The sequence below is a fragment of the Polypterus senegalus genome, chromosome 2 (genome assembly GCF_016835505.1).
Source record: "Polypterus senegalus isolate Bchr_013 chromosome 2, ASM1683550v1, whole genome shotgun sequence".
Classification (NCBI taxonomy): domain Eukaryota; kingdom Metazoa; phylum Chordata; class Cladistia; order Polypteriformes; family Polypteridae; genus Polypterus; species Polypterus senegalus.
Genome location: NC_053155.1, coordinates 113,708,454 through 113,734,226, shown reverse-complemented (window position 1 = coordinate 113,734,226; position 25,773 = coordinate 113,708,454). Strand labels below are relative to the sequence as shown.

General features: G+C 36.5%; 1 protein-coding gene across 22 annotated transcripts in view; it reads left to right on the top strand.

Annotated features, from left to right (window-relative positions):
* Positions 1-25,773, top strand: part of picalma (phosphatidylinositol binding clathrin assembly protein a) — a 161,666-nt gene that overhangs the window by 48,302 nt on the left and 87,591 nt on the right. For all 22 annotated transcript variants that reach the window (XM_039744403.1, XM_039744401.1, XM_039744402.1 and 19 more), the window contains exons 2-6: positions 11,462-11,604; positions 20,078-20,153; positions 21,762-21,864; positions 23,715-23,808; positions 24,368-24,479. In XM_039744403.1, coding sequence (XP_039600337.1) covers positions 11,462-11,604; positions 20,078-20,153; positions 21,762-21,864; positions 23,715-23,808; positions 24,368-24,479 — 528 coding nt within the window. The remainder of the gene's footprint in view (positions 1-11,461; positions 11,605-20,077; positions 20,154-21,761; positions 21,865-23,714; positions 23,809-24,367; positions 24,480-25,773) is intronic.

The window sequence follows — 25,773 nt, the reverse complement described above, 5'->3', positions numbered from 1 at the left end:
TTCTACTTTGCGGATTTTCATCTATCGCGGAGGGTTCTGGAACGCAACCCCCGCGATCGAGGAGGGATTACTGTATATTAACATTTTATGCAAGCATCAATTTTCCAGCCCCTTTGTCTTTAGTGTTGTGCCTCAAGTACATCACCACCTACACCTTTTGAAGGTATAGTCATCAATCATTCATTACAATGATCTTTAATTCAGCCTCTTAGAAATTTAATAAAAGAAACATGGTGTCATGATGTGCCTACAGTGTATGTCTGAATCGATGTCCATGTCTGGTATTCCGCATAATCAGAAGCCTCGCTTTTAATACCTGCATACACAACATCCCATACAATTGTCAGGATTTTTAAAGGATGGGAAATCATGCATATATTTACAGCAACTCTGACCTATGTATACATAGCCTTTTAGAGACACTAGGAAATGAGGACACCCTTTATCAAATAGGCAAATGCAGGTAAGCCAGCTTATTGGTGACTCAAATGCATGATCTATATATATAAAATTCTTTTCTCGTTTGAAACGGAAATTATGTATGACCACGCGAAACGGAAATTACGTATGCCCACAGAACATATTATAATACAGGAACTAATCACTTCGTTTGTGGATGGCATTTTTATATCGTCTTTATGAATTGTTATTATTTGTGTGAGAGATACTTTACTGATATTAAAAAGAAGTAAACACAAACACGGTGATCTATCCCATAGAGGTGCGACCCGCGTCTCCCTCTCCCAGCCCTCCTCTCTGGACTCCAATGCCGAGCCATTTGCTGCCAGGCACATTCTGACAGAGAAGTTTTATTTATTCGTCCACGTGACTGTCGCAGAAACTGCCACATTATAACTTTTTTTTAATTGGCAGTACTTGATAGTAGAAGAGATGAGGAAAACAGCTTTGCGTCTTTGTACTTTTTAACTGCGCCGAGCTGTAAACAATGTGAAGACGACACCGCCATCAGCGGCGAGGGTTCGTGAGAACAAAGTGGACGCTCAGGAGGCGTGGAATGTTGGGCTGCTCTGCTGGGTCGAGAGCTACGCAGTTTCAAGCGACGTCCTCTCTTCTCGCACTGTTTATGACACATCAAGTGCCCTGTGGGTTCTGGGAGAGTGGAAATCATTGCAAATGAGTGTGATCAGCGCCATTGAAGCAAAACTCTCTTTGTAAATTGTGCTTCACGACTACTTACTGTCCCTTAAGGTGAGTTCAGGTCACTAAAGCTCCTCAACATTCAAGGTTGCTTTTGTGATAAATTCTTTTACGAAGATGGAGGGTTTACATCTAAGAAGATGTACCGACCTCGTCATGTTAAGTTTTGGACTTGGGAATTGATTGGACCTTCTGCCCGTTTAGCATGGAAGGGCAGCGTCCACATTTCTCAGAATAATTTTTCTCTTAAATCACATGCACGTAGTGCAAGGTTGTCGGGCAGAAATTTGCAGGATCGCATAGAAAATGTAATTTCTATACCACAGCGGTCGTGTAGCACCTTTCACAAGGGATCTGCTACAGAGAGATGATCCAAATACATTTAAACTGCTGTTAGTGCTAATTACCTGTTGTGTTATAGCGCCTTTAAAATGTACTTTACCCAAAAGTACTCCAGTACTGCTCAATGTATCTTTACCTCTTACATGTTAATGTTTTACTGTTTAGTAATTTATATACTACATTTTATTTTTTTCCCTTGCACTCAGTGAGCGAAGCCACTGGGTAATCAGCTGGTACAGTATAGTATAATAATTTCTCAGTGATATGAATTGTGAATTGTAGTAATTCACATCACTTGAGCCATTAATGTAATGCATGTTAGCATGACAAATATATTAAACCTCGAAAGTGATGAATATGATATGTAGACGCTGTTTTAGATCCCATTTAAGAGGTCCAATGCTGCTCATTTTCACTGAAGACTTTTTTTTTTTTTTTGTAAGTTTATATTGGCTATCTCTTGTCAGTTTTTAGGGAACTGGCTGACAGGTCATCATGGCTTCACTCTGTTATGACCACTGTGAAGAAAGCCATTAACTGACTGAGGAGACACTACGTTCAGTTTTCATATGGTGTGGGTGTACATACATAAAATATTAAATTTTTGCCAACATAAAAAGGCAATTTGCAGTAGTGTCCGGTTCTCCTAATGTAATCTTACCAAGGACTGCATTCTTATTTCAGTAAGGTCATTTAATGAGGAAGAAGCTGCTTTTGTTAACTGTAAACTGTTACAATATATTAACATAAAAGCCATATGTGATGCCAAGATGAGACTGACAAACATCACGTCTTCTTGGCCTCCGTCAACTCCTGATTCATTTATTTTGACACAAACTAGCTTTGGCAGACCTCAGTTTTTCATATGTTCTGTATTCTATTGTATCAGCAATTGTGTCATTGAATGTGCCAGGTAATAGCATCCTTCCGCTCAGACACTGGCACCTTATACCTATCCTGGACCCACAAAACACAGAGGAGAGGTGCTATAATGCCACACATGATCTTTCCTGCTCAGTTGCATAGCACAGCCATATAAGATGCTCTTGAATGCAGGTAGCATAATCTCTACACGTCCGGTGGAAAGACTGTCCTTCCAGCTAATGAATGTCTTCAGCATTGTGCTTGCTAATGTATGAGGGTGAATAATATTGAAATATATTCAGGAAGGCACATCTATTAGGTGATTGCGGATTATAAAGGTAAATTGTGTAAAAATGTGTGTACACCATGTTTAATAATTTTTTTTTTTTTTGCATATGCATTTTCTTGTCTTTTTTGGCGTGTGCATACTGCCATGCATAGTTTTATAAATGATGCCCCAGGAAATTATGGTGTATGTCCTTGTCATACTTTAAAAATCTGACCTCAAATTATATATACACTTTAAGTTTTTAAATAAAGTTGCATGTCTCTTTTTTCTGCTTCTAAGTACCATTATGTCCTTGCTAAATATGCTGTATTTTTAACAAATTATTAATGGTTGTCATGCTTTGCAGCCCCAATCAGATGCAACTAACTTCTCCCCCACACCACATATGAAATATCTTTTGAAATAGTCATTACATTATGGTGACAGGTGAAGGACTGTTAGTTTTGCTTGACAAAGGCCTATAGTGGTGTGAGGGTTATGATATCATATTTAATTATGCTGCACCAAAAACTACGTTTGTGATACTGCTATATCAATGAGACCAAGGACGCACCTGTAAAATTAATTACATTAATCAAACTTAACAATTAAAAAATTTTAAGCACTTGGCTTCATAAGAACCTATTTCTCTAAACTTAATTTGCTTCACAGTATTAATTAGACTTTTGGTTTTAATGGATCCAATAAGTTTGCAGAATGGAGTGATATGTTCTCTGTTACTGTTTCATACCAGTTCCATTTCAAGTAGGGATGTGACAAGAACCGATACTTTGGTACCAAGTCAATACCAAAGTTCTGAAAACGTAATGATACTAGCTTTTTTTACACCCATGACTACATGTACATGAATTACTCCTGAGGGCTTAATAATATATGAGAAAAACATGAGTGAAAGGTACGTCAAAATTTTTAAACAGTATTGATACAACACCGAATCAAAACATGTCGAAAAGTAAACTGCAGAAGTCATATCTCCAAATGATTTATGTTTGAGGCAGAAAATTTCAGTGTGAGATTGCGGGAATTGTGCTACTTATTATTTAAAAAAAAAAAAATAAAAAAAAGTAAAATGCAGGCTTTTGTTATTGACATTTTTACCCCATTAATGAGTCGGTTCAGAAAAGATTTGTGTCCACTTTTAGATCATAGTGATGTGTGTGACCTGTCAGATGTGAGTTTTAATTGATGAACTTATAGTGTCACAAATTTATAAGAGACAAAATGATGGAAGGATGATTCAATTTTTAACACTGTGTCCTACACAGTCCCTAAAAAATGAATGGAGCCATTATGTTAATTCTCTGATTACATCATGGATGTCTACAGATATCTTTTTTAAGCATCCATCCATTTTCTAATCGGTTTATACAATTCAAATTCGCAAAGCTCGCCCGCATTCATTATAATGCATAATGGGAGTGCTAACAACAGTTGTAACAAGTGAAAATCTAGACTCGCTTCAGGCGAAGCAGCTATTTGACTTGTCTGCACTGGCAATGAAATGAGCTGCTCCATTTGTTAATACTACAATAAACTTTTAATATTTCAAAGCAGAAGCACTATGATTATTCCAGTTAGCAGGATGGGCAAAACAGTGTACTTCATTACCACATAACTGCAAACTAATACACTCAATATAACAAGCCAATGTTTATGTATATCCCCTAAAATGTAATGAAGGTAGTGAAAGCACAATTGTCATATATCTGAAAGATACCCTGGCGAATCTAATGCAGGTCCAGTTAATTTTTAACATCTAGATTTGCACAGATGCTAAGCAATAACAAATTCTGATCACTCATATAGGATGTGTTTTACAGGAGTTCTAGAAACAGTGGGTATGTAAAGTTAATAAGTTTGATCACACAATCTAAACTTAGGACAAATGTTAAAGGAGGAACAGATTTGGAAAATGAAAGCCCCATGGTTTTGTAACATTTGAAAATCTGCATGATAATGGGGGGGGGGAAACTGACAATGCAGTATTTTGTTTTTTCCTACAATATATATTGCGATATCAAACAAAATCCATGAATTTTCAAAAGATAACCTGAATAGCTTTCTGAAATATTTGGAGTGATCTTGGAAGGTGAGTGCATCTTCTGTATAGAGAATAAAAGAATTAAAATAATGAAAAATAACTCTTAAAACCTTTTGAGTATGTGAACCTCCTGTCTTTAATGCTACATAACCTGTATATTTAGTGGAGTCAGAAAAAATAGGAAATTCTTCATGAAGCTTCATTTGCCCATCACTACCCATCTGTCAATGAAACAGGATGTTATCAAGAAGGAATAAAGAAGATTATGGGAGGCTATATATCTGTACTTATGGTTGAAACACAGCATTTTAACTGAGGAGTTAAGGAAGCTTAATTTTGATATAGCAAATTGAGTAATAGAATATACCATTTCACATTTTTTTTTCAAAATTATACTTTTTTTTTGGTAAACAGCAAAACAGTAAACATATATAAAAACAAAATTATTAAAATACAATAGCAGCTATACACCAGTCCCCTGAGAGGTTTTAAAAAGTACAACTTATCCATCATTACTATGTAATGCGCCTTCTTAATGCACTTCAGCCTTCCTCCTAAAGGTGACATGCCAAATCAGAAAACAATTCTTCAGTGAGTGGCAAAATGTAGACAGACAGGTACAACATTAAACAGAAAATCTCCAGGCTGTCCTCGGACTGTATGAATACCTGAAAACATCCAAGCTGTAAGGGCATCAGTTTTGCAGTCTCGGCATGCAAACATGCTTCTGCCTTAGGCATTTACAATATGTCTTTGAGTGAGTGTGTTGTAGTTTGGTGCATCATTGCAGAATTTGCCGTTGTAGGCCCTTACTTTTTGAGGAGGAGGGAGCAACAGTCAATGTCAGAACATTGCTTTGAAATGCTAGAGAACTTTTTGTGGCCCCAACTGGATGAAATGGATGTGGTAGATGCCTGGTTTCAACGGGATGGAGCAACAGCTCATACGGCGCGGAGATCCATGCAAGTTTTGCGGAATATATTTCAGGGGAAGCTGATCTCCCTGCGTGGTGATGTTGTGTGGCCTTCACGTTCACCTGATCTCGCTCCGTGCAATTTCTTCTTGTGGATCTGTCTCAGGTCAAAGTTATACACACACCGACCACAAAACCTTGAAGCCCATAGGATGCTATTTGCCATGAAATCACTGCTATTTCCCTTCAAATGGCCAAACGAATCATGCAAGCATTCAGAAATCGTCTCGATGAGTGTTATCGCTAATGATGGCCACCACCTTTTAGACATAATTTCTAAAATACAGGAAAAAAAGCTATTTTGTATACTCTTTCTTATGTCATAATGAAGTTTTATTTTATTTTGTAGCGTTTATGTAGATAAACTTTGAAATGTGGTACTTCTTTTTGGCTCACTCTGTATAACATCTGGTTAATTTCTTAACTACTTTGCTTAGAAGTTTCTAGCCAAGAATACCAGTCTGTCTGTCATTGCCGGCTTAAGACAAGAACAATGACAAGTGATAATGTTGCCACTTGCACTGAAAATCATCTCGGGTGGGGAGCTTGTAGCCAGAATACGCATATACTTGCGGGCAAGCATGGCAAGTCATGGAAAGTTCACTTTGTGTGATGATTTCCTCCATGAAAGTGGATCTTATTTTTTGTCTGTGGAAGGTGTTAGCAGGTAGTTTGTTTGATTCAGCTTCCCTAAGGGTTAGGCGGGCATCACCCTTTGCTGAAGCTTCGCTTTGTTTAAAGAAACTTCCCAAGGACCTCTTGGATTTCTTTGTTTGGGACACGTTAGCAACTTTTTCTGCAGCTTGAGATCTCTTGGCATTCAATCATTTATGATTTATTATTTACTCTTACCTTGAGTTTGATCTTGCTGTCTGCACTGATGAAGTCCATTTTGAACCAGACATCCAAACAAGTTGCCATATCTAGCAGCTTTTCTCAATGGCTTCATCATTATATTTCTCTTTAAGGTAGCTCAACACCTTTCTCCAACTTCTTGGTCAAGTCTGTGTCTCCCTCTTGCATTAGTAACATTTAAAGTGTTAAAGAAGTGAAGAATTGGCTTCACATAGGTGACACTAACATAGTCATCTCCTGAAAGTGTATCTGTGAGGTCCAGCAGTGGACCAGGTGACTTGTCGATAGCCTCTAAGACATCTGTATCTTGCCAGGTTGGAATTAGATGTCGCACCTTCTTGTCTGCAGACAGGACCCGAGTGAAGCTTTTTGCTGTTCTAGTATCCTGCTGATCATCATCTGTCTGGAACCCCATCTTGTTTGGCATTATAATAATAGGGAATGTAATGGTATATTTAGTGCAATCTGTGCTTTTTCCAAAGAACCTCCGTCCTTCCAGCTGTGAGAGAAGTGACCCACCAGCTTCTTGCAGACCTCTGTTATATGGTTGATGTGTTCAATGTTTTTATGTATTTTTTAAAGGGGGAAATAAACAAATTGCACATTAAATAGTGTAAAAATTTATATCTAAATTTAAAAAACAATAAACTGCTTATACATAAAAATAACTATCTACAACTGAATAAACAACAGGTTATTTAAAGATGAAATGTATAGTTTCTGCCTGCTTAATTTACACATTTTAAAAATCTATGAAAACCCAATCACTCTCAAAGAATATTACTGTCTTATGAGTTTTACATTATTAGTGTGCCCTCCGGTTTCAATTTAATATGTCTTTAACAATTGTTTATGAAACTAACATTTTAAAATTCAATTAAAGATTAAAAAAAATTCACATGCATTTCACTGCATGTTCCACCTGTAAGTCTGTAAGTCTGACTAGCTCCAGATTGTGCTAACTAAAATGGAGAACTAACAAAAAAGGGAGTTATATTAAAACAGTCTAGCTTTTAAACAATAAGCTATAAGACAGAGTCATTGTGAAAAAGTATTATTTATTTATTTTACAATATGGCTAAGTATATGTGCAATTAGCAGTAGTACCAAGAATAATACTGTACATATATACTGTACTGTATACCTTCAACACTGGATCCGGGGGAGCAGCCATGGGATGCATGCTATGTCCCTGGGAACACGTCTGGGCCACTTTCACGGAACACCAGAGCTCATCTTGGTTGGGCTCCGTGGCCTCCGCCAGGGGAAGCTGCATAAAGCTGCACGGCTTAACAAGCCCATCTGGGTGGGAACGCAACCACACCCGGAGGTGCCACCAGAAGTAGGTCAACGAGCACCTGCAGCTCTTCCAGGTGGGCTATAAGAGCTGCTGCCCTGAGAGGAGTGGAGGAGAAGAGTGTGGTGATTTGGGTGCTTTATTTGTGTTGTGCCTGTGGGGTTCACAGGGAAGATGTGCCCCACAGGTGAAGAAAATAAAAGTTGTATAAACTTTATAACAATACTGGTGTGAATCTGATACAACAATTTTATTATGTTTAGTAAAACAGCTTAGTAAATAGACTGTAGAAAACTTACCAACTGTGAGATGCAGTCTGTGAACAAAGCACTGCAGCCTGGCCCACTTGTTAAGGGATGCAACTTTCACCATATTCACCACATTGCTGCAGAATATTTCACTTTTGATGACTCTGATTGAACGTGTTCCTTGCATTTCTCATTGTGTGATATTACATGCAGTTAATATTTTTTTTTCTTCTGTTCAGTGCTCATTTTAGGTCCAGTGTCCATACACGTAACATGACAGGCAAGAAATTTTTTTCATTTACAGCATTTTTATTGGAGTCGCAAAGTATGCAGCGTTTCAGAGATAAATGAAAATACCATACATGTGATGCTTACTGTTCAATATAATCATCATAGGTTTAACGTTTGTCACTAGTATGCGAAATTTAAAATGCCGTATCTTTGCAGTTGCTGAATAGCATCTTACTGTGCTTTTCCAGATAACAGTAAATTAGATTTGTATAGCAAAACATTACAGTCGTTAACTAGAAAATGATGTCATTGTGCTGCAGCGACATTAGATTTTCTTCTGTCAGGAAGCACATTCCTGTGCTTTTCAACTGTCTGTAGAATGTGTTGTTTCTGCTCCTCATCAGTTCTTGCAGAGTTGTAATCCTGAATAAGTGGAAATCCTCTTTCGGCAAAGTCATTTACAACTTGCAGTTCACTGACGCAATGTACAGCTGCTTGATATTCTGGGTGATTGTTCCATTCATCTGGACTAATTGAAAGATAGTTTGTAGTATCAAACTTTTAAATCAGTTACTTTGCAGACTGTGTAAAAAAATTGTGTCTCAATTGGATGGCACCAACCAGCCACACTGTACTCAAGCTACGTATCAATGGTGCAGGCAAACTTGGCACCATGTAATTACTGAAAAGTAAACAAAATTTCAAACGCAAGCAAATTACCAAGCAGACATAGAAAATGTTGACCACAATTATAATTGTGCAGTAAGTTTAAATAATAAGTATAGAGGAGGTAAAATAAGAACAAATTACTATAAAATAATGTAAATGCTAGTAGTTAAGAAACAACTTGTGAAAAATTCACAAATTAAAAACTTACCCAATCACATTCAACAAGCAAACTACTGTAAAGACACTAAATTGCTGTTATTGTTGCAAAGAGTAAACAACAAAATGGCAGGCAGTAGTGATAAAGAAGTAAATTTGAAATGATATTTTAAAAAAATAAGAAGTATCATAATTTACCTGCAGTTAGTACAGTAGTAGAACCAAAATTTGAAATTGAAATAGCACAGAAGGCTGGCGAACAGTTGCTAGTTCAAGATGAATGTGACACTTCTAGATTCTTTTTTTAAATCCATCAAATTTTATGGAATCCGAAAGCAAGGACTTTGCAACTGAAAAAATGATTGAGACCTTAAAAATTTTTAAAGTAATTTTTAAGTGCCACCCTTAATAGGCAGGGTTAGGAATTCAGACCTACCCGTAACTGTGTAATGTTATGTGCGTTTGCATTGTTAGCTGTGGACGGCTCAGAGTTCCCATCCTGCTTTCGAAACCGTCTTACTTTCCATTGCAGTGATATTTACTTGATCTGCCAAAGCTTTTCTTCATTTTCCTCATTTATAAAATGCTGTGTAAGCTTCAAAATATTAAGTTATTATACATTTTAGAATAAGTTTCTTCCTGCTGTCTTCTGTTTAAATGAACTGTTAATGTGTTATATTTCATTACAGCTCGTGGGCATTGAACTTAAGCAATAACAAAAGACAGGAAAAAGGTTGTAGCATACCTTGTGTGACTTTGTAAAAAATAATAAATAACATTGCACATTTTGCGATGTGACTATTGCGCATTCACACATGGCAATGCTTAGGTGATATATTGTGCAACCCTAATCTGTTATATATTACTCTTTAGTAAGTTATTTTTTACAAGCTAATGATGCAGATGTAAAGCTAATAAATACTACAATAGCAAATAAACAGAGGGACTCTCTGACAAACCATATTTTAAATGAATGTTGTTACAAAAACAACTTTAAAGAGTTTGTTTAAATAGAATATCCTGAATTATCATGAAATGCGCTAGTTGAGCAGTACAGATATAATAATAGTTGGTGTTTTATTTTAATTTTTTTTCAGTTACTGTAGAGAAAATGTCAAAAAATATATTTGTAATGTGCACAAGGTTAGATAAATTAGGTTGTTCATGATGATATCATTCTCAAACCCTATGTTGAAATCCACCTTCATTTTTACACTTGGGATATGCCCATGGGTCTACCACACGTTAAAACTTTAAGCCCTGTCCTGCATTGTTTTTTTTTTTATATATATTTAGAAATGTCTAATCATATTTTAATATTTTATATTCTGTTGTAGAAAATGCTCAATATTGTCCACTTGAATAATGAAGTTACTTTCAATAAAAAGCTTTTTAAGGAATTTTTGTTTTTGCTATGTTATGAATAGGTGTTGAGTATCATGAAATTTAACTGCTGTTGGTATTGAATGCAAAAAATTCTGGTATTATAACATCCCTCCTACTAATTCTTTTTCACCTTTATTTCTGTCGCTGTCTCTTCTGCTGTAATATGTCATATTACACAACTTTTTAGTGATTTTCAAGCATAAATTTTATATGACAGATTGAAACAAAACTGGACAGAAGTTGTGGCTGGATTTGCCTTACCTTAAAAAAAAAAAAAACAACTATCACACAGGCTTTGGTTCTGTCAGGCAGCATGTTATTGGCTGTCAGAAAAGGAGGTGAGCTTACAATACTTCACAATTGTGTAATCTGACATACCTTGCAATTACTAGTCATGCAAAATGACAAATTCAGTATACAATATTAGCAACTGCAGTCATCAAGTTTGATATCCTCTCCAGCTATAAACCTTGTAATGTGATACTGACTTTAGTTGAATGGTTGGTGCCACTCTTTAGTCATGCTTAAAACGTGGTATAGCTTAAAGCTACCATCTTGAATGTGCTGGATAAACATCCAAAATTACATTGAGAGAGAAGAAATTGGTTTCATTTTTTTCTACAAGATTGTATTTTGTCATGATCATAGTGGTTGTTTAGTGATATTGTAAATGATAGGCTTATAAATTGGAGGCTTGGAAAATAATTGCTGCAGCTGTAGCCACAATAAACCTGCATCAGATTAACAGTTTCTTTGTTGAAACTAAATAGAGCAGTTATGGCAGGAAATACATTTTACATTTTCAACATGTTTTCAAAAAAATAAAATTTAAGTTGTATTTAATGTTTAAAGAAATAATATTGTGAAATCACAAAGATAATTTATCTTGACTTGGTACATTGAATAATTAGAATGTTTATATTAATTGTAGTCTTTTGCTTTTCATCTGCAGACTTGATCCAGTGTACAAATGAAATGAATGTAAACATCCCACAACTGGCTGACACACTTTTTGAAAGAACTACAAATAGCAGCTGGGTAGTGGTGTTCAAAGCTCTGATCACAACACACCATCTGATGGTTTATGGTAATGAGGTAATATTCTAAATTAATCCTTTTTCTTTCTTCTGGCCAAAAAACTTAATTTTGAATTAGAACAGACCTCTCTGGCTATCAGTATATTATTTTGTTAAATATCAGTTTTGATACAAACACTTGTATTGGCAATTGTAAGACAGTAATCATACACATTCAAAATATTCACTGATAGCAAACTTTTAATATAAACATGTATGTAAAATAAGGAATTCCAAAGGCCAGTTCATAATGGCCTTAAAACATTTGCGAATTGCTGAACTGTTCGTGTATCTTGAGAGGTAATCATAGATTCACGAAAAGAAAAAAATGGTTATTTAAACAATTAGAAAGGAACAGTGTTTAAAAAATAAAAAATATTATATTTATCTGAAGAAATGTCTAATATTTTGCATTTTAGAATTTTTAAGCAGTCTTCGATTAACTTTAAAATTTCTGTATCGAACCTTTACAGATACAAGCTTATTTTTTCTACTTGATTTGTATAGTATTCAGTGATGTTGTTTTTTCTTTATTTTTAATTCAACAATTTTAAAAGATTGTTAACATGTATATCTAATTGCTAGATTATTTCTCATCCTGGCAAATTGTTCCCACATTTTCATGCTTCCTATATCTATTACTAGGCAAACTCAACAAAGTCACATTAAGGAGCAGCGCTGCTAAACAAGATACAGTATCATCTACACGTCACACAAACCTTTATAGGAAAAAGAAAATAATGATGTACACTACTGGTCAAAGGTTTTAGAATACCTCAGTTTTTCCAGTTCTGGTTTTCACCGAAATGGTGAAAAGGTAAGCAGTAAAATGTCAGAGGTTTAAATTTAAAGTTTAGGTTAGCAAAAACTGTTAAAGGAAATTTCAGAATATTACAAATGGGCCGCCTTCAGGGAACAATTAATAAGTTACAACCTATAGATTTTCTGCAGCAATTAAAGTAAATTAAGCATTGCAAGGTAAAGAAAGCAGTTGCACAGGTGTCCCAACTTCTGTTGATTACTTAAAAACCCTCTGTTTGTGTTAAAGCAGACATGGAACGAGCTGTGTTACTACATTTTCAACACCGTAGAAAGTTATAGATTCCAGTAATAATGACAAAAATGGCAATTAACAAATGAAATGAGACACAGCACTATTACCTTTAAGAGTGTAGGCCTTTCATGTAGAGAAATTGCAAAAAAAAAAAAAAAAAATATCAAAGTGTCAGTGAGTACTGTGTCCTACACAAGCCAAAGGCAATTGAAACGGGACGAAACCTCTGATAGGAACAGATCTGGCAGACCCAAAGTCACAACCCTATCAGAAGACAAGTTTCTGAGGATTACCAGCTTGCGTGATCTGCATCTCCCAGCACAATAGCTTCAAGAACAGCTTTGAGCACTGCTTAATGGTAGTTGAAAAAAACAAGTCTCAGTTTCTACTGTCAAGAGGAGCTTTGTGTTTCAAATTTGACAGGGTGAGTGGCAATAAGAAAGACATTCCTTAAAGGACAAATTAGGGCCTTGAAATACCAGCTGTGGACTGCTGTAGACTGGAAGAAAGTCTTATTGATCGATGAATCAAAATGTAAACTGTTCGGTTAATCACGTAGGGTGTTTGTGCCCTATCAAGTTGTTAAAAGGATGGTTCCTTAGTGTGTGAAACCAGCTGTCACATGGAGGAGGAAGTGTGATGGTCTTTGCTGGAGGCAAAGTTGGTGACTTTCACAGAGTAACTGGCATTCTAAATCAAAAAGGTTAGCACAGTTTGGCAACTTTGATGAACATTTTAGTAAAATTGAGTACACCTTATGATTCCTTGACTTACTGTATTTTTTTTATTTGCCTTTGTTTATTTGTTCTATGCCAGTGTAATAGTGTGCAAGTAGTACTTCAGAGGGTGTCGTAACACAGTCTTTTCGAATTCTGCTTTAAGACAGAGAGAGGGTTTTTAACTAATCAAAATAAGTTGGGACATCTGTGCAAATTGTTTGCTCCAACTTGCAAGGCATAATTTAATTGCTGCAGCACATCTGTAGGTTGTAACCTATAAGTTTTTCCCTAAAGAAGGCCCATTTGTAATATCCTGAAATTTACTTTTTTACTTTTGCTAATTGAAATTTTAAATTTAAAACTCTGGTAGTTTACTGCTTACATTTTCACCATTTTAGGTCATTAATTGCATTTCAACTGAAAACTGGAAAAACCTGAAGTTTTCTAAAACTTTTGACTGGTAGTATATAAATAATTGGTCTCCTGTTAGATATATAAATGTTGTTTTTCATAACCTAAGCTTCAATATGGTAACTTTAGGTTCATATCTGTCAGCTACAGTAGATGATTAACTTGTCTGACATACTGACACATCCAAGTGGTGCCTCAGAACTGCTAATCCAGGGAGCAGAATTCAAACTCTGCTTCTATTCTGAGTTGCAACATGGCCCTACATATCTACACCAAAATATTACCAGAATTCAGGCATTGTCTGAAATTTATATTCAAATTGCACAAATTACTTTTGAGTTTTATTTGGGATGGAACTTGAATATTCTGAAATGAAAAGGCAGAAACCTTCCTCACTTTAACGCCAAAGCACCTCTAGACTTTATTATTGGCTGTTAATTTACATATCCAAATGTCAAATGTATTTCAATATGTATTACAGTTTAAATATTCAAAATTGATTTGAAAATCTCTCCACTTAATTTAAGTTGGCATCTAATTTGGCTGTTTTTACACATCACTCTGTTATTTGGATTAAAAAATCTTTTGTCTTTGATGAAAAAGGTTATGATGGTGAGTAATGTCTCAGTGAGAGAGACATTTTATTCGCGACTTCACTTGGTGGTTGATGGGTGGCCATGAGGTGAAACCCCTCTGGTTATGGGTGACTTCAGGGCGACCACTGGCACTGACAGAGCTGGCTATCAGGACTGTGTCGGTCCCCATGGGTCTGATGACCATGATAAAAGTGGCTCCATGTTCCTTTATTTTGCAAAAGGTTCGGGGGCTGCACATCGCTGCATATTGGTTTCAGCACCGGGAGCCACATAGATGGACTAATGTACTCCAATACTGGTGGTGCAGTGAAGGAGATCGATCACATGCTCATGGGCAGACGCAGGAGGCTCTTACAAAACTGCAAGGTCTATAGAAGTGCCCAGTTTGTGAATTCTGACTGCAGACTTGCTGTTACTACTTGGAAGATCCAGCTTAGGTCCAGTAGGCTAACACCTACTAGGAAAATAAGGCTGGAACTGGCCATACTCCAAGATCGGGTCGTTTCTAACGAGTTTGCATGCAGTTTGTGTGAAGAACTTACAGACTTGGGTGCGACTGCTGATCCTAATGTGATGTGGGAGACTTTCCGTGAGAAGATTCCGAAGGTTGCTGAGGGTTGTGTTGGTCTTACCAGTGTTCCCAGAAGGAGGTGTTTCATTTCGCATGGCACCCTAGATATCATTGCGAGGAGTCTCAGTGCATGGCTTGATGAGGACTCCGGTTTGTACCAGGAACTGAGAAGGATGGCTGCAAGGACTTTGAAGGCAGATAAGGAGGCATCTGTTAGAGGAATCTATGAACAAGTGACATACCATCTATGACCTAGTGACCCACATCATCCTTACAGAGGAATCTAAGCATTACGCACATCTGAATCTGTTCCTTGGAGAGTCGCAGTCAGGGCAGCTGATGGAATGGTCCTTATAAATGACACTGTAGTTGTAACCTGCTCGGCTAGCTACTTCAAGTAGCTGTTTAATGCTGATCCTCTGGCTAGGATGTTGGATATCTCTGGGTCCACTGTTCTTGAGGCCGCTTCTCCTATTAGCTTGTGAACCACCCAGTCTCACTAAGATTGCACAGGTGGTGAGCCACCTGAGGGTAGAGTAGGCTGCAGGGATCTGTGGTATCCGGGGTGACCTTCTCCAAGCTGGCAGTAAGGCTGTCCTCCTGCTATTACAAGCAATCTTTGCTTCCATTTGGGAGATGGGTGTCATCCCAATTGACTGGAAAATGAGACGTGTCGTCCCTATTTGTAAAGGGAAGGGTTGCCTGGATTGTGGCATCTACAGGGGGATAACACTGCTCTCATTGCTGGGCAAGGTCCTTGCTAAGGTCATCCTCAGTAGGATCCTTGATCACTTACTTGCCTACCAGCGACCGGAGCAGTCTGGTTTTACGTCTATGAAGTCTACTGTTGACTGCATACTGGCACTGAGGGTTCTCATGGAGTACAAACACGAATATCAGCAAAGTTTCTTTGCAGCTTTTCTTGATTTTTGTATGTTCAACTCAGTTGTTCGCATTGCCCTGTGGGACATCCTGAGACTTCGTGGGAACCCCTTAAAGTTGCTGGATATCCTGGCTGGCTTGTACACTGGTAGTGGAGACAGAACCTCTGCATTTTCCTAGTTGATTGTGGGGTTCATCAGGGGTGTATTTTTTTTGCTTCTACTCTGTTAAGTGTGTGCATGCACTGGGTGTTGGGCAGGGTTGTGGGGTTCAGTGGCTGTAGGGCATCTTTTGTTGAAGATTGATTCACTGATCTTCACTTTGCCGACGATGCTGTGATCTTTGCAGAGTCAATGGAGACTCTGATCTGGGCTCTCAAGAGACTGAATGAGGAGTCTGAGTGTCTGGGCTTGCAAGTGTCCTGGATAAAAAATATATATATATATCCAGGCCTTAATGACCACTTGGGCACAGCCATAAGAAGTGTGTCAGTCTGCAGAATGAATGTTGACTTTGTCAAAAGGTTTACTTACCTCGGCAACAACATTCATGTCTCTGGTGACTCTTCCTATGAAATCAGTAGACGAATTGGAGGATCATGGGGACAGGATACAGTGGGTACGGAAAGTATTCAGACCCCCTTCAATATCTCACTCTTTGTTATATTGCAGCCATTTGCTAAAATCATTTAAATTATTTTTTTTCCTCATTAATGTACACACAGCACCCCATATTGACAGACAAAAAATAATTTTTGAAATTTTGCAGATTTATTAAAAAAGAAAAACTGAAATATCACATGGTCCTAAGTATTCAGACCCTTTGCTGTGACACTCATATATTTATATTTGTGTGGAGTTTACATGTTCATCCTTGAGATCACATTCATTTGAGTCCAACTGTGTTTGATTATACTGATTGGACTTGATTAGGAAAGCCACACACCTGTCTATATGACCTTACAGCTCACAATGCATGTCAGAGCAAATGAGAATCATGAGGTCAAAGGAACTGCCTGAAGAGCTCAGAGACAGAATTGTGGCAAGGCATAGATCTGGCCAAGGTTACAAAAAAATTTCTGCTGCACTTAAGGTTCCCAAGAGCACAGTGGCCTCCATAATCCTTAAATGGAAGACGTTTGGGACGACCAGAACCCTTCCTAGAGCTGGCCATCCGGCCAAGCTGAGCTCCCAGGGGAGAAGAGCCTTGGTGAGAGAGGTAAAGAAGAACCCAAAGATCACTTTGGCTGAGCTCCAGAGATGCAGTCAGGAGATGGGAGAAAGTTGTAGAAAGTCAACCATCACTGCAGCCCTCCACCAGTCAGGGCTTTATGGCAGAGTGGCCTGTCGGAAGCCTCTCCTCAGTGCAAGACACATGACAGCCCGCATGGAGTTTGCTAAAAGACACCTGAAGATTCTCTGGTCTGATGAGACCAAGATAGAACTTTTTGGCCTTAATTCTAAGCGGTATGTGTGGAGACAACCAGGCACTGCTCATCACTTGTCCAATACAGTCCCCACAGTGAAGCATGGCGGTGGCAGCATCATGCTGTGGGGGTGTTTTTCAGCTGCAGGGACAGGACGACTGGTTGCAATCGAGGGAAAGATGAATGCGGGATATCCTGTACAAAAACCTTCTCCAGAGTGCTAAGGACCTCAGACTGGGCTGAAGGTTTACCTTCCAACAAGACAATGACCCTAAGCACACAGCTAAAATATCGAAGGAGTGGCTTCACAACTACTCTGTGACTGTTCTTGAATGGCCCAGCCAGAGCCCTGACTTAAACCCAATTGAGCATCTCTGGAGAGACCTAAAAATGGCTGTCCACCGTTTACCATCCAACCTGACAGAACTGGAGAGGATCTGCAAGGAGGAATGGCAGAGGATCCCCAAATCCAGGTGTGAAAAATGGGTGCTTCTACTAAATACTGGGCAAAGGGTCTGAATACTAAGGACCATGTGATATTTCAGTTTTTCTTTTTTAATAAATCTGCAACAATTTCAAAAAATCTTTTTTTAGTCTGTCAATATGGGGTACTGTGTGTACATTAATGAGGAAAAAAATTAATTTAAATGATTTTAGCAAATGGCTGCAATATAACAAAGAGTGAAAAATTGAAGGGGGTCTGAATACTTTCCGTACCCACTGTATGTGGAGGTCATGAGGTCGCTGGAAAGGAGTGTGTGGCGCTTCCAATATTTACGAAGGTCCAAGTCTATAGAGTCCTGATGCTTCCTGTCCTGCTATATGACTGTGTTACATGGACACTATCTAGTGACCTGAGATGAAGACTGGACTCCTTTGATAATGTGTGTCTTTGCAGAATCCTTCGGTACCGCTGCTTTGACTTTGTTTCGCATAATCGGTTGCTCATGGAGTCCTGAATGAGGCACATTACCTGCATTGTGAGGGAGTGTCAGTTATGGGAACATGGCCATGTGGTGCGATTTCCCCGAGCGTGATCTGGCTCACATGATCCTTACTGTTTATGACCCAAGTGGCTGGACCAAGCCAATTGGATGCCCATACAACACCTGGCTGCAGCAGATAGATGGTTATTTCTGGAGGGTGGGACTGGACTGTGTATCTGTCTAGGGAGTTTGCCAAATCAGAATCCCGAGCTGTCATGTGGTGGGTGCAGCAATGCATTGTACCAGTGGATGCTCCCCAACCTGACCTAACCTGAAGTACTTCAGGCATAGTTTATTAAAACTGTTTTTCTTTTTTTGCGTTATTATTGTATTTTATATTGCAACATGTGAGCATCATATTTTATTTGCCAAAAGAAGTACGATAAGTAAATGGTTTCCACAATATATAGTGTCCTTCAGTTCTCGCATGTAAAAAGTTGGCACAATTAAGGCAGCAACAGAAAAGGTGCATGTTAGAGGAATACTGCCCCCAAAAATTACATTTTGTTGTATGCTACCTATCCCATATACTGTAGTCTGTAGTGATGACTGACAGAAATTCTTAGTCTCAAGAAAAAGGTTTGATATAATACAGTAATACCTGATGATGAGCAGTGCTATACTGCTATACAATATCAAGCAATGTGAAAAGTGTCCACAGAAAAAAGAATTCTCCCATTAATCATGTCGTATGATCCACATGTTCATCATCCAGTCATATGATAAAAACATGCAAAATACCTGCATGTTTTGCTAAAATATTATTAATAGTTCTGGAAAAATCAGTGTACAGCATAAGTAGGAAAGGCACTCCCATAAAATCTTGCTTTTGAAATGAATACAAGACTCTTGACTAGTGAATGAGGGGAAGAGGGCAGATCTTTCTTTTTCTTCCTTTGTTTAGCAAATACATGCGTCTTGAGCATACCATTTAATAATGAACATGTGGATCTTGTGAAATGAGTGATGTGGATTTTTTTTTTTTAACATAGTATGCTTCTGCACAGTACTAGTCACCATTGAATTCTATTACTGTATATCATATACCTTTTCCTTTTATTGTTCAGCATGAAAAACTTAATGGATAAATATATTTTCTTGGCCATTACTAAAAAGTATTTGGCATAAGTAACATATAAAAAATGTAATTTTTGAGTGGAGCCTTTCTTTAAAGAGACAAAACAGGAATTTTACGGAAAGCAGGTTAAGGTATTGCATACATTGTACATAAATAAAATGAAAAATACAAATTAAAAGTTAGCCAATTGTGAATATTACAAAAATACTAAAACCCAAGCAAGAACATAGAGTTTTCAGTCTCTTAGTAACTGTGGTATTAATATTTGCCCTTTCTAAATATACATATTCATCAAACCTTTTGCCTACTAGAATATTAACAGAGATGGGAAAGGTTGAGTTTGGTAGCAGCCAGCCACACATGAAATAAATGTTAACAGGAAATAAATATTTGTAGCTGCCTTTCAGTTTAAGTCCTAAGTTCCAACTCTTGCTTTGGTGCTCTCTGGGTTTTGTATGTCTTCTTCAGGTCATGAGGGGATTCCTCTGGGTACACCTGTTTTTTTTTCTACACCCCAAAAGATTTACATATTAGGTTAAATGATAACTCTAAATTATTTATCTTAGGAGTGAATATGGGTGTAAGTGAGTTTTGCTCTTGACCAGAATTGTTTCCTTCCTAATGCCTGATGCTACTAGGCCTTTGGACATAGTACTTGATATAGGAGTAACTGGTTTTGGTAATGAACTTAATTTTAATTTTTGGGCCACAGCAGAAATGCATATGTTTTAGGTATGGAATAAATTTTGTTATATTATTTGGTTTGCAGCGATTTATCCAGTATCTGGCATCAAGAAATACATTGTTCAACTTGAGCAATTTTTTGGACAAGAGTGGTCTTCAAGGTAAGCCAACACAGTCAAGATGTTTAACTTGTTTTATAGTGATAAAAATGGAAAATAATTTTAAAAGATGCATTTCTTTGAAAATAACAAGTGTCCTGAAGAGAATGACATATGAAACATTTTACTGTTATTGATTTATTAATATGCAGTACTGTTTTAAAAAAAAAAAAAAAAAAAGTCTAAATCTGTCTGTGTGAATTTGTCGTATTCAATATTCTTCTGGATTGTTATTTGGTTACATTAGATTTTTTTTTTTTGGGGCCTAAACATGTTTCCAGTTCTAGTATGAATTGGCCTTCAACTTAAAATGCCAGCAAGATGACGCTAGTGGAGAAAGTGTCACATCTGGATATGTTAAAAACACGACTTTCCTTTTCATCTGTGGTCATAAAGGGCAGAAAAGAGTTCACAATTTGCTTCATTTATAAGAAAAAGAGAAACTTGAGAAAATTGTGCATGTTGGTACACAGAAAGCTGCAAAGATGGTGTCTCAGGCTCATATTAAGACATTTATGTGGATTAAAGATCTAATGAGAAAACAAATTGGTCACAAAATAACATAGATCCTCCTCCTGTTTTTTCAAATCTTTTTAATCCTGAATGGTCATGGAGAACTGGAGTATTTCTTGACAGCAATGAATGCAGAGCTAATAACAATCTTAGATGTGACACCATTTCATCAAAAGATGCATGCGTTCAAACAGAGCTAATTTGGAGTTGCCATGTCCTCTAACATGCATTAGTCTGGGATGTGGACAAAACTGGAGTGCCCAGAAAAAAACACTTGCAGACAATATGAGAACACGCAAAACCTGCATAAGTGACCAGGCCAAGGATTCAAAGCTTGCTGCCTGTAGCAATAAATGGCAATACTCTCCTCTTCACAATAGTCTAGATTACATATTAGATTTTGGTTGGATTTCTGTGAAGACTATTAAGTACAGTATACCTTTTATTTTGATAAACACATTTTTATGATATATGCCTTAAGCATCTTATGTTTATGATTTCAGTTTTTTTGTGTTGGAGTTTCTGGAGCCTAATCCCTGCCAAGGACAAGGAACGATTGCACTTCACCTTTTTAGTTTTAGCATTGTTGCATATTTTTCATCCAAACTTCATATGAAAGGAAAGCTACGTAAACAATAACTCCAAAGTTAGTGACCTACACTTACTTGTACTGTATCTCACAAAAGTGAGTACATTTTTGTAAATATTTTATTATATCTTTTCATGGGACAACACTGAAGATATGACACTACGATACAATGTAAAGTAGTCAGTGTACAGCTTGTATAACAGTGTAAATTTTCTGTCCCCTCAAAATAACTCGGCACACAGCCATTAATGTCTAAACCGCTGGCAACAAAAGTGAGTACACCCCCAAGTGTAAAATGTCCAAATTGTGCCCAGTGTCAATATTTCGTATGGCCATTATTTTCCAGCACTGCCATTCATTGTTCCCTCAATGAACTGTACAGTGCTGTACACTGTTAGAAAACATGTTAAGGTAAATTATATGTCTATATGCTTATTTTCTGGTTGTATTCTAAATTATTTAATGACAAACTGAAATTAGAATGACTTTCTTTCTTCTCTTTTTTCAAGCATATGACATGTCAACATTTATAAGACGATACAGCAGATATCTGAATGAAAAGGCAGTTTCCTACAGACAAGTTGCTTTTGACTTCACAAAAGTTAAAAGAGGGTAAGGTCTAATTTCTCAGTAGGGAAATATCAATTGAAGGCTTTGCAGGTACTGTACAAATGCAATCATTTCATGTCTGAGTATTTGTCATTTTTGTGGATCTCTTTTATATCAATTTATCCACAAATGCCACAGATGACAGTTGAGTACCTACTGGTTTTAAATCTGGTTAATATTTGTTATGAAATTTTTTATTTAAATATTAACTTTTAAGGTATTTTTAAATGGAAAGAAAGAAATAAGGGAAGTATTATGGAGTGGGTGGCATTTTATGTCAAATAATCTGACGCTGTTGTACAGTGTATGTACTTTACTAAAAGAAACATCAGTCAGTTTGAAAGTCTGTGGGAGTTTAAAAGAATGTCAGGAGAAAAGATGAAATACGTTATGGTCTTGAAAATGTCATTATAAAAAGCATTAATGCTTTGTGGTGCATAGAGTGTCATAGTCAAAATAACCTAAAGCCCCTTAAGACTTACCTGAAAACCTTTGCAATTGTTAAGATCTGATTTTAATGACTGTAACATCTGTACCTCTATTTTAAGCAAAAAAGATTGTTGGCCCTTTTTAATATATTAACACAAAGTGTGTAACTTTATCCTGTCTTTTTTTTCTTCTTTCTTAAAATGGATAGAAGAGTTGGAATATCCTACCATTTTGAATTTTGTTTATGGCAAATTTGACATTTAGCATCTAAATGATTTACATTTTATTCAGAATCAGTGATTTTTGTCTTAAAGCCCCCTGATACCAAACAGAGCTGCTTAGAAAATTTCCATAAAATTGCCAAAGGTTAAAGTTAATAAAAGAATAATTTTTAGCTTGATTTTTCTCTCATCCAGCTGCAGTTTTATACTTATCAATCATTTTTTTTACATAAAACAATGACTAGAAAATGTAGAACTTGTCAAGCACATACAAAGTATGTTTGTATTTTATTAGTACAGAGATATACATTTAATGCTCACTCATATTTTCTGGGAGAAAAGTGATGTGCTTTGTCATTCGTAATTTTGAAAAATATGACACTAGGTGGTGGTGTTATCCCTAAAAGCAAAGCCAAGTATTTAGCAGTGGAAATTTGAAGTTAGCAAGCTTGAGATTTTAATATATTGCTGTTCATAAATATAACCATAAAATGTATTTGCCAGTTTTAGTGAACTTGAATTCCTATGTATATATGTCTACCATTTGCAAAGTTTTCGTATGTGTTATTACTTCAAACAGTATTTACAACCCTAAATCAGAAAAAGTTGGGACAGTATGGAAAATAAATATTAGAAAATGCAGTGATTCTCAAATTCTCTTTGATTGTATTTCATTGCAGACAGTATGATCCCAAGATAACTTTCAACTTTCTTTGAAATGTGTTGCGGTCTGAAATGTATGAATGAATGTATATTAACAAATATAATGATAATCACTAGACACAACATGAAATATCTTGGGTTCATACTGTCTACTACGAATTAAAAGTTAAATTAAATTTAAGAATCACTTTTTTTCTCTCTCTCCATACTGTCCCTACTTTTTCTGATTTGGGGTTTAAGTAACATATAATTTAGGCTGATTTTTAGGACATTTTATCAGAAGATGAAATGCTGTTTAATTTTGCACTGCCAACAAACATGCAACATCTAAGTACTATGGCTCTTTAATGGCTGTATAATGTCGCAATTTTAAATATTTTTTTTCTATTGTAATATATGTTTGAGGCACTGCATCTCTTCCTTTTTATCCACTTATAACTTTTGATAGTAGTCATTTTTGAATTGCTTTAAGTAAATTAAAGTTGTGTAAAATTACTTTGGTATACACCAGAATTTAACAACATGTTTTCAATTTTTCAGAGCTGATGGTGTAATGAGAACTATGAACACAGAAAAGCTTCTTAAAACTATACCAATAATTCAAAATCAAATGGATGCTCTTCTTGATTTTAATGTAAGTGCTTTAGTCTGTATACTGTGTTTGTTGATAATTGGTTATAATTGGTTACTCACTTATTAGATATTGTTCCATCTCTTTAATTTTTAGCCAATGGTTAAAGAGAAAAGCAACAATTAAAGGTGATGGATCTTAAAATGCAAGTCAATTTAAAATTAAGGTAAAATATGTATGTTCCATTAGCAGCAGTAATTGGTTATTAATTGAAGAGACTGGAATAAAAACGGCAGCCACTGTGGCCCCTCAATATATCAGAAACCCTGCTGTAGCATAGCAGTGTACATTTTACTAAAAGAATTATGGTAAAGGTGATTATGGTGATGGAAGTGAGGACAGTTGCCTGTCTGTTTTATGTTAAAAAAATAAAAAGAAACAATGTAGGAGGCATGAATATTAGCTCATTGTGAATTTTCTCCATATGCCCATGTACTGCAAAATTAATGAAATACTACAGTTAGTACATACAAGAAATCTTCATGTTAAAATCTTAATGCACTTTGTTACCCAGAAATTGAAAACTTTTTTCTTCTTCTTTTTTTTTTTTTTTTTTAAACAGGTTAATGCCAATGAGCTGACAAATGGTGTGATCAATGCTGCCTTCATGCTGCTTTTCAAAGATGCCATTAGACTGTTTGCAGCTTACAATGAGGGAATCATTAACCTTCTTGGTAAGTGAGCGTAGACATATTTACAGATATGCCAGATATTTACCGATTTTTAAACATATATATACAATATATATATTAATATTAATATATATTAATAATATATATATATATATATATATATATATATATATATATATATATATATATATATATATATATATATATATATATATATATATATATATATATATATATATATATATATGGTCACAGGGGTCTGCTGGAGCCAATCCTAGCCAACACATATATCATCTAAATTTTCTGTAACTTGCCATTTTTAACATTTAATGCTACATGTTTATTTGTGTTTTAGGCATTGACAGTTACATTCAACTAATCAAAATATGAATTATATCTAACTGATCATATGTTAGCCAGAGTTTTTGACTTATATAGCACTTGCAGTTGAAGATATCTGTAATTATTTTAAATTTTATTCTAACATCAGGGATTTTTTAATAGTTTCATAGATCCTATTTATTGAAAAGATAAATATTCAACTAACTAAACTTGATGTGACATGGTGGCACAGTGGTTAGTGCACCTACCCAACATCCACAGTAGTCAGGGTTCAAATACCATGCCCAGATACTGTCTTCGTGAAGACTGAGTAGTCTTCCAGTGTATAGTATATGTGGGGGCTTTTCCTCCAGCTACCCAAGGATGCTAGTGTTGGGTTTTGTAGTTTTGAATTGACCTGATTGGCCTGAGGGAGCATAGATGTGCATGTGTGCTCACTATTCTGGTGACACATCCAGGATTGGTTCATGCCTTTCACCTGATGCTGGTGGAATAGACCCCAGCCCTGAATTTTACTAAACAGGTACAAGTGAACAATTAATTAATAATACTAGCCAGCCCACGGAATACCATATGCTGCATAATTAGGCCGTTTTTTTAATGATTTTTAAGCTCAGGGAGAAAATTAACATTTGAAAAATCGGTAATGTAATAAATCAGCAAAAAAAGCAACATTGTAACAATGCACAGAACGAACCAACACACAATCGTCCGTGACTGAAAACTGGCGGACCGCCATCGCTCATGTGCCCACCTCCAACTCGTCACTTGAGTCGTTGTCGTCTTTGCACAGTCCAGATGCACCTGTGACTCACGTAGACTTTCCGTGTTCCTGCAGGAGCATCTAAGAAGACGCATGTTTGTCGTGAATGCGAATTGCTGTATGTAGCGTGTAAAACAGTTTGCTATGGTGCTCGCAGTCGGGCGTCGTCACGGAAAACTCGGTTTTTAAAGACTGCTTACTTTATTGTGTTTTAACCTCAGTTGTAAAGGA